Source organism: Culex pipiens, unplaced genomic scaffold (assembly GCF_016801865.2).
Source record: "Culex pipiens pallens isolate TS unplaced genomic scaffold, TS_CPP_V2 Cpp_Un0198, whole genome shotgun sequence".
Classification (NCBI taxonomy): Eukaryota; Metazoa; Arthropoda; class Insecta; order Diptera; family Culicidae; genus Culex; species Culex pipiens.
Genome location: NW_026293015.1, coordinates 3978 through 13227, shown reverse-complemented (window position 1 = coordinate 13227; position 9250 = coordinate 3978). Strand labels below are relative to the sequence as shown.

The 9250-nt window shown below is 51.1% G+C and overlaps 2 protein-coding genes across 4 annotated transcripts; both read left to right on the top strand.

Annotated features, from left to right (window-relative positions):
- Positions 1-1063: 1063 nt before the first annotated feature.
- LOC120432075 (uncharacterized) lies at positions 1064-6891 on the top strand. 3 transcript variants are annotated; one of them, XM_039597208.2, is made up of 5 exons: positions 1064-1582; positions 1644-1995; positions 2102-2194; positions 2252-2518; positions 2572-6891. In XM_039597208.2, exon 5 carries the CDS (start codon positions 3628-3630, stop codon positions 5665-5667), a length of 2040 nt encoding a protein of 679 aa, XP_039453142.1. In that variant the 5' UTR covers positions 1064-1582; positions 1644-1995; positions 2102-2194; positions 2252-2518; positions 2572-3627; the 3' UTR covers positions 5668-6891. The 3 variants fall into 3 exon arrangements, with proteins under 3 accessions (XP_039453142.1, XP_039453139.1, XP_039453140.1); XM_039597205.2 differs by having other exon boundaries at positions 2245-2518; XM_039597206.2 differs by having other exon boundaries at positions 1644-2518.
- On the top strand, positions 6891-8330 carry LOC120432074 (uncharacterized). The gene has a single exon (XM_039597204.1). It carries the CDS (start codon positions 6891-6893, stop codon positions 8328-8330), a length of 1440 nt encoding a protein of 479 aa, XP_039453138.1.
- The last annotated feature ends 920 nt before the right edge of the window (positions 8331-9250 follow it).

Here is a 9250-nt window from a genome sequence, read left to right as displayed (position 1 = left end):
CCCCAGAGTATCCATCGTGGTTCACTAAAGTTATCTGAAGCTATACCGATGGTTAATTCACCCATATAGACCCCCGTTGGATCTAGGCCATGACTTCCGGGAGTTCTTGGATACCCAGATTTGAGGATGGCCCCTTATCAGTGTTTTGTGTATGACCCCTTATATAAATGTTTCATTTATTTGTTAATAAAATTAAAAAAGAAAACCCCGTTTTACGCCAAATCCCCGCAATAACGCTCCCTCGATTTGCGCTCAAACCTCGGCATAACACTCCGAATTGCATTCATCCTCGGATTGCGACCCCCAAAAAGAGCGCGCTTTTGAGATTCATTGTACTCAGTTACATTAAAAAAAACTGGTTTGAAAACACAGCAAATATGAAACTTTCCGGAAGTTCCGGATTACCGAAACTGTTGCCCCGAATAAGCCCCTGGTGGATTGAAAAACCTTCTCCTCAAATCAAATGCAACCGGAAGCAACCCGCCGGTACATTCGATTGCCGCAGTGCCCAGTACCCTCGCCAGAACTAGTTTTACAGATCGGAATAAAAAATTAGCCACCCTTACCTTTCATTTGCGGCCAAAACATTTGTAATCGGTTAATTTCCATTTTTTTAAGCGATTTCCTTCAACGTTCGACATTTCCAAATGTTGATCCAGCAAACAAATCAGCGCGCTGCTGACAGACCGCGGATGAACTTTTCTTTTGTTCTACAAGGGGAATTGGGGGTAAAACGGTCAAATTGGCAAACATTGTTGTTTTAAAATTTGGCCATTCTAGTGCGTTTGAAAGGTCAAATTTGATGTAACAATGCCTAATTTACTGTAAAAATGAATTTCGCATCATCAAAGTAGCTATATTTACGAAAAAATAATTATTTTTCAATTAAACCGAATGACGCAATGATCATTTAACCCCAATGCACCCCCGAATCTTTTTTCGCGGTGTTCATTTGCTCGCGCCAACTCGCGATCTCCGGGCGATGAACATTTCGCCCAATTTTGTCGCCGGCATCTTTCAATGAGAAGATTAATATTACTATTGTTATGAGAAATCGGCAATTTTGACAGTTTTACACGATGCATAAGGGCTAGCCAACAAAATCGTATTTAGTGAAGAGTCTACACGTCTAATTTAGAAAACCTGTCTAAAAACCAAGGTTAAACCATCTTTAAATCAGTATATTCAAGTGAACGTGCACACTTTCACCCTTTCTCTTGCAGAGTGCACAACTTGTTTTGATTTCTGTTTGTTTTTGTTTTGAATTTTGTAGTTTTGTGCTCCGCCTGCTGCGACTGCAACTGTGGCGTTTGTTTTTTTATTCGCGAGTGCAGAGCAGAAATAAAATTTATTAATGATTTCGTGAGAGTTACACGTATCAAAATTTAATGATTTGGATAGTGTGAGGAGCCCCGAGGAGCTGTCCTCAAAGTGGGTGGAGATCTCTTGTTCTCTTGGCAAAGGCGTCTCGTAAATTTCTGGAAGAGTAAGTTCGGTGTTTTTCTTTCACTAGACGTGGCCTTGTGGGCCTTTGATCGGAGTAATGGAAGAGATTGGAAGCGGTTTTTGGTCTGTCAAGCTGGTAAGTTGTTTTCATTGAAAAAAAATATAAGATTAACCATATTTATCATTGTTTTCCACAGTCCTGCGCCACCGGGTAGAGTCGCCAACTTGTTGCGCATAACCTAGAAAATGCAGTCTAGAACTGTGCGCAGAACGCCAGCTTCTGTAAATTGCTTCGCCACTGGTGTCCAAGTGGGGACCTTACCGGAACTCTCAACGAATAACACGCAACCCTCCCAGTAGCTGCAATTGATGGCCATTCCGTTCTGTTTCCGATTGAGACGCGCCTTTTCTCTTTCCATGCCATGTTGATTGACCGAGCGCTGTCGTGGTTGACTCCACATCGGAATATAACTCGCTGGACACGAATAAGGTTGTCGTCAACACATGTGGGTGACACCGCGCGAGGAGCAGGCGGAATCGATCATACAGGTGGGTGACTTTTCTGTTAAGACAAAACGACCGACTCGCATCACGCCTTTCCCATTGTCGTGCTGTCCGAGTGCTTCAGCGAATTAAAAATCTTCATCGCCAACAGGTACGACACCAATCTGATCTTCCTGTCATGCGTGCAGGAACCGTAACAACGCCGTGTACGACATCAGCTCAACGGCAACGAGTGCGCGTACAGGTGAGTTTCGATTTGAGAAGTAAACAATTTCGAAATTAGCGATCTTTCAGTTTCCAGACACTTAGTGGAAGTTTTGGCCTCGCTTTTGATCTTGAAGGAACAGCATGTAGACACGTTGCGTTGCCTTCGCTCGTATCGTCACCACCATTAGTCCCGTCTTTGTCAATACTACTTCTGCGGCCTTGAAGAGTTTCGGCTCTGGTGCGCAGTCTGGTCGTCATCTACTGCCAGGGCAACGAACACCTAATCCGCTGCTGCTGCCTATAGGCCACCTGGTGGACATTGGCCAGCAGGTGCTGTACAAGAAGATACAAAACACTGGCGGTGAGATCATAGATTGAACTTTTTGAACTTTCAACTTCAACTACTTCTTTTAGAGTTTTAGGTTGTGCGCAGCTACGCCGAGAGTCCGAATTGAGCTTCCGCCGCAAGAGAAGTGGTTGCGCATGCTTCTGATTCACGAACTGTACGTGTCCTACAACAACCCTAACCTGAAGATCTGCGTTCTCCTCGTCGAGCTTGACACCAGCTACTGGAGCGGTCAAAGCGTTGGCGTGACAAGATGTGCTTCCAGACCGCGCGATTCCACTGACAATATCGAACCGGTGCACGATTTCGAGAAGCGAAATCTATCTGCGTGAGAATAGATCGAGTTCGACGAATGGACCATGACATCCCGATTGCTGAAGATGACCCGCAGCCAGATCATTACCCGCAAAATTCGAGCATGAAAAAGATCAGGACAACCTCCAAAACAGAAAAGTACACTTCTTATAGTTAGGTAAGAAAATCCCGTATTGCCAAAATCACCATCTGCCAGGCAGTAAGTTTATGTTTATGTAATATGTTGTACTAGTAGTTGTATTTAGTTTCTATAAGGAATGGGAAAATCATAAGCCCCAATTATCCTCTTTTGTATGAACGTGTTCTTTCCATTCAAACTTTCGGCAATGGTATTTGTTCATTCAAATCATTATTCGTTTCAATGCTCAGTTGAATCTGGTTTCTGGTGTAACTTTCAAACACTTTCTTTGCTAAGCAGGTCTACTTTTGAGATTTTGTTATGATCAAATTCTAAATAGCTCAAATCAAATCCAAAAGTATGTCACCACAAGCAACAGTTTACGAAAACGTTTGAAATTTACATCGGATTCTAGATTCAGCGGAGCAAAAATTTTTTTTTGCTTTTGGTAAATTTACGTTATTTTCATCGGAAATTTACACGATTTCGAAAAAAAATTGCCTAGGCTCATTTACATTGGATGAAATGTAAATTTCCAATGAAAATGTTGTAAATTCGCATCATTAATGACGTGCACTTTTGGTACATCATAAATGATGTAAATTTACCCGAATTATGTTTTCTGTGCACTCTACCAGCCAACCTCCGACCCATCACTCTTGTGAGTTGCGTAGGTAAGACGCTGGAACGAATGGTGAACCGGCGGCAGATCCAGCTGCTTGAAACCAAGGGCGTGCTCGGTGCACGACAACATGGGTTCCGCTCCGGCCACGGAGTCGACACCTACCTGGCGGATCTGGAAGAGGACATCAACGCGGCCATCCAAGAGGGGAAACACACGGAGTTTGCCCTCCTTGACTTGGCAAAGGCCTACGACACCGCCTGGCGTACCCCCATCGTGGCGAACCTCGCCAAGTGGGGTATCGGCGGTAACATGGGCCTGTACATCGAGGACTTCTTAACAAACCGAACGTTCAGGGTTATCGTTGGCGGTGTCCTTTCCACTTTGAGAGTCCTGGAGAACGGTGTCCCGCAGGGGACGATAATAGCAGTAACGGCCTTCCTCATCCGCATGACGGAAGTGGAAGCCTTCGTCCCGGCAGGAATCGAAATGAAGATGTACGCCGACGACATCCTACTTTTCGCCTCAGGGAAGAAAGCTGGAGACGTCCGCAAGAAGCTACAGAAGGCAGTCAAGGCAGTGGAGACGTGGACAACGCTATACGGCTTCCAGCTGTCAGCGGCCAAGTCACAGCTTCTCCATGTTTGCCGGAAGAATCGACATCTGGACCTCCCTGGCGTCACCACCGACGACGGGCCAATGGAAACCGTGAAGAACGCAAAGCTGCTCGGTATCTCGTTGGACAGCAGATTCCGCCTATGGAAGCATATTGAGGCCACGAAGAGGAACTTGGCGAGGAGCAACCGAATCCTAGCCGTTCTCGGCGGACACCTTGCCGCCGGTGCGCGGACCACAATGCTGATGGCGCAACGAGCTATTGTCCAGTCACGGCTGTTTTTCGGCTGGGGGTTGGTCAGTAACGCGAGCGAATCAAGGAGGAACCGCCTGGAGGCGTGCTACAACGCCGGTATACGTTCAGCATCCGGAGCCTTTAAATCCAGCCCGATCCTCGCCATCATGGCGGAAGCGGGCGAGCTACCCTTCCGTTACCAAGAATCCTTGACCCTGATCAACAAAGGAACGCAAATCCAAGCCCTGGCGGAACCAGGTGTTGAACGCGCTGTGTTTGCCCGAGCTCAAGCGAGGTTTGGTGAGCTAACAAACCACGAACTTCCCGACGTTGCCAGAGTTCTCCGAACCTCTGACCGCGCCTGGAACGAACCAACACCGAGGATCGACTGGAGAATGCACGAACTTGTTCGCGCTGGGGACAGCCACACCAAAGTGGCGGCCGCATTCTGCGAAATCGCTCAAAGCTACCAAGTGCACCGAAGGATCTTCACCGACGGCTCGTTGAAGGACGGGATAGTGGGAGCCGGCGTCGTTGACGGCGCCACGCAGACCGCTTTCCGCCTTCCGGAACAATGTTCGGTGTTTTCTTCGGAAGCGCTGGCGATCGTGAAGAGCCTGGAGAACACGCCCGATGACGGAAGCCGACTCGCCATATTTTCGGACTCTCTCAGCGTCCTAACATCAGTGAAGAGTGGCAGCTCAAAACACCCATGGGTACAACAAATTGAAAAGCTGATGAACAAACGTGAAGTCACCCTCGTCTGGATCCCGGGCCACACCGGCATTGCCGGTAACGACCTGGCGGACGAGGCGGCGAAAAGAGCAAACGAGCTGGAACCAGTCGACTTTCCTGTGCCCCGACAGGATCTACTGCTCTGGGCGCATGGAAAAATCAAAGCCGCCTGGGACAGGGAGTGGTTTGGTCACAGAGAAGTCTTTCTCCGCCGGATCAAGCCCACAACCGTCGCAGGCAAAGACCGTAGCGACCAGGAGGAACAAAGAGCGCTTACGAGACTGCGCATTGGCCACACGCGGCTGACGCACGGCGACTCGTTCAAGACCGGTGGTAAAAACTGCGCAACATGCGGCGTTCCGCTCACGGTGGCCCACATCCTGTTGGACTGCCTGCAGTATGCTGCCGAACGAGCAAAATTTGAGCTCGACCCCAATCTTGGAGTTGTGCTCGCGAACGATGCAGACGAAGAAAACAAGCTACTCGGTTTCCTTCGAGAGACTGGCCTCTTCAAGGAAATGTGAGAACAACGAAGCATCCATTAGGGGTCTGGGTGACCCGGGGGCACCCCTAACCACAAGTCATCCTAACAAGCCCCTAACTGGAAGGAAACGCACAAACCCCCCTGTTCCCTCGGACACCATCGAACGACCACGAAGCACCCATTAGGGGTCTGGGAGACCCGGGGGCACCCCTAACCACAAGTCATCCCGAGGCGTGGAATAGGGACAACCTCCCGGGCTCCCAGCCCCTAACTGGTAGAGGACGCACAAAGGGGGATTAAAACCCCCCTGTTCCCTTGGACGAAACGCAAGCAGCAAGGCCCATTAGGCCCAGCGCTGGAGGTGCTGCCACGAACCTTCATCGAGCACCGAAACAACACAGAGCGTATGCGAACAACCGACGAGCGACGAGCGGACGGACTACCGACAGGAAGAATAGCTAGCGAACCAATTTTAGGTTATCAAATTGAATATGTGATTTAGAAATGTACATCAGAAGGGGCAGCGAATGACCGAAAGGTTAAAACTGCCGGAAATAAATCAATTAACAACAACAATCGTCCTCCCGTCCTCCGACAGACACGGTCCAGAGTAGACGTGCGGGTGCTTTACTCTGCAAGTTTGTCGAGAAATAAGAAGAAGAAGTTTGGTGCGAGAGTTTATCGCGTTTTCGCGAGTGGATTCCTGCGTTTCGGTTCCGGAAAAATGTGCATCGGATAAAACCCGGATTGTGCTCCGCCGAGACCACGCCGGGAGTGGCACCGGAGACGCGGCAGCGGCGGAATCGTCGAATTTCGGGGAGTTCCTCCACCGTTATTTTGACAGTTCGGCCCCAAAGCGGAGGATTCTTCGTGCCGGGAGTGAGGGAGAAAGTGTGAAGTGGCCCCAGGGCAGAAGAATATAAAACAACGTTAGTGCGAGTGAGACAACCAGTGCAACAGCCAGTGCGAGAAGATTTGCGCCTACCGGCGTTTTTGTAGTCAATGCACAAACCCTTGGTGGCGACACCTGGGGGTTCAACCGTGGTGCTAAAGGAGAGGGAGCTGGCAACCTGGTAGCCGAGACACCGACCACAAGCAGTGACACCTGGTTTTCCAATTCGGTATCATCTCGGCTTCGGATTCGGTCGACACCACCGCCTAGCCGGGACAAAAACCAAGTGGTGAGTTTTTAGGTAGGATTTAGTTTAAAAATTGACGTATAGAGAGCGCGTCACACAGTAAAGTGACGTCGCCCGCCTGGCCATGGTCAGGAATAAGGGCAAACCGAGCGATCCGGGTGGAGGGTCGTCGCCCTTACCCGAGCTCAACGATCGCACCTTGCCGGAATGGCTAGACGCCAAGGGGGAGCATGGTCCGGTGACCGTGCTGCTTATGGCACCGACACACCGCGAGGGCAAACTGCCGAACAACCCGTTCGTGATCGCGAAGTCGGTCAAGGAACAGGTGGGTTCCATCTCGGCCGCGTACCGAGACAAGGACGGCCATCTGGTCATTAAGGTGCGCTGCCCGAAAAAGGCAGCGAAGTTGCTCGACATGAAGGAGCTGATCGACGGGACGAAGGTCACGGTGATTGAGCACACGCGGCTGAATCAAGCCAAATGCATAACCACCTGCCATACCGTTGAGGAGTTGTCCGAGGAAGAGCTCACCGAGGAGTTGGCCGACCAGGGCGTCATTGGCGTCCACCGGCTTGGACGAAAAGGTGGCAAATCGGCCACTATGGTCATAACCCTCCGTGGCACGGTTGTGCCCAAAGAAATTTTCTTTGGGTTCGACCGGTGCGCTACACGACCATACAAGCAAGCTCCCATGCAGTGCTTCAAGTGTTTCGGGTTCGGGCACACCAAGGCGCGGTGCTCGGCAGCGGAAGAACTCTTCCGCAACTGCTCCAAGGCGCACCCGATCGCTAAGGACCAGGATGGCAAGACGTTGTGCGAAGCAGCACCTAGCTGCAAACATTGCAACGGGGCGCACTCACCGACGAGCCGCACATGTCCGCGGTACGCCGAGGAAGAGGAGATCAACGAGATCCGTACAAAGGAGGACAAGTCGGCGCGCGAGGCTCGTCGGCTCTTCGATGAGCGGAAGGCTGCCTCGAGGAGCGGCACTAGCTACGCCGCCATCACCGGCAGCGGAAATAGCGATGCCAAGCAGTACGAGAACATCAAGAAGGAGCTAAACGACACAAAGCTGGGGCTCAAGAAGGCCCTCACCGAGCTTGCAATCCTGAAGGAAGTCAACGCAAAGGCCGAGGCGGCCAAGAAGGAGCAGGAACGTACGAGCCGTGCTCTGGAAAGGGCACTCGCTCAGCTGACCAAACTGAAAGCGACCATCAGCCAGAACAAGAAAGCTACCGACCGTACGACGCCAGCCGAACTGATCCAGAAGGACTCCAGTTCGGAGATGGAGATCATCGAGGAGGATGGACGTAAGCGACGACGCCCGTCTAGCTCCGATGACCAGGAGGAAGAGGAAGAGGAAGATGACGACGACGAAGACGAAGACGAAAAGGAGAGCACACCAGCTGCTCCCAAAAAAGCCACAAAGAGCGACCTCGCCACACCAACAGCCACCAAACCAATCAAGCCTATCATCAAACCCACCAAAACAAAGAAGGACCTCAAGACCAAGGGTCAAACGGAAGTGAAGCCAAACAACAGCAAACAAAAGAAAAAGCAGTGATGGCCATCGAGCCATCCTGCTTAGGAAAAAAGCACCAACAACCGATCGAACCTAATCCCACAACCGACCCTGCCAAAAACAACAACACGATGCTGCCCACTCTTGGCCCTGCCCCCGCGGACGGGGCAGTGGACAGCATCGTATCAACCAACAACGAACCGGTCTCCTCGGAGACCAACACCTCACCGGCCCTCACGGAGGCCGAACCGATCAGCACGAGCACCAACAAGTTCCAGAACACCACACCACCACCGGGACGCACCGTAGACGGCTCAATGGAAGCCCCCGATCGCTCCGACACAGTCGAGCCTCGAGCCAGCGACCACAGCCGTCCCGGTCCTGTGTTCGGATGTCGTGAGGGGGTCTTCCAAGCCCCCCTCTCTGGTGAGTACACCGGTCATAGAACCACTGCTGGCCCTGATGTCCCTTCGTCCAACAGGAATCAACCCCTCTGCGACGTTTCGGACGACGACGAATCCACCGACGACGCAAGACAACTAGACCAAGCTTTAGCCCTCCAGTGGAACATCTGCGGCCTGTCCACCAGGTACGCGGAGCTGGAGCTTCTCACCAAGAAATACCGACCATCTATAATCGCACTCCAAGAGGTGCAAACCAGACAGGCACGACAAAGACTGGTAAGTGGGGGCTATGAGTGGGAATTTGCTTTTCCTCCCGGGGAGGTATCCAAGAACGGAGCCGCACTGGGTATCGAGAAGGGTATTACCCACACGTTCCTCCAACTCGACACTCCACTTCAAGCTGTCGCTGCGAAGGTGGAGTGGCCACTACAAGCAACCTTTGTTTGCTTGTACGTCTCGAAAAGCGACGGGAAGACCACTCTCAAGGACAAACTCGACAAACTCCTTGAACAGCTCCCTGGCCCAATCGTCCTTCTAGGGGACTGGAACGCCCACAGC

What these genes read in the sequence shown, in the direction of transcription:
- LOC120432075 (XM_039597208.2), top strand. Translation starts at nt 3,628, where the DNA reads ATGGTGAACCGGCGGCAGATCCAGCTGCTTGAAACCAAGGGCGTGCTC.
- LOC120432074 (XM_039597204.1), top strand. Translation starts at nt 6,891, where the DNA reads ATGGTCAGGAATAAGGGCAAACCGAGCGATCCGGGTGGAGGGTCGTCG.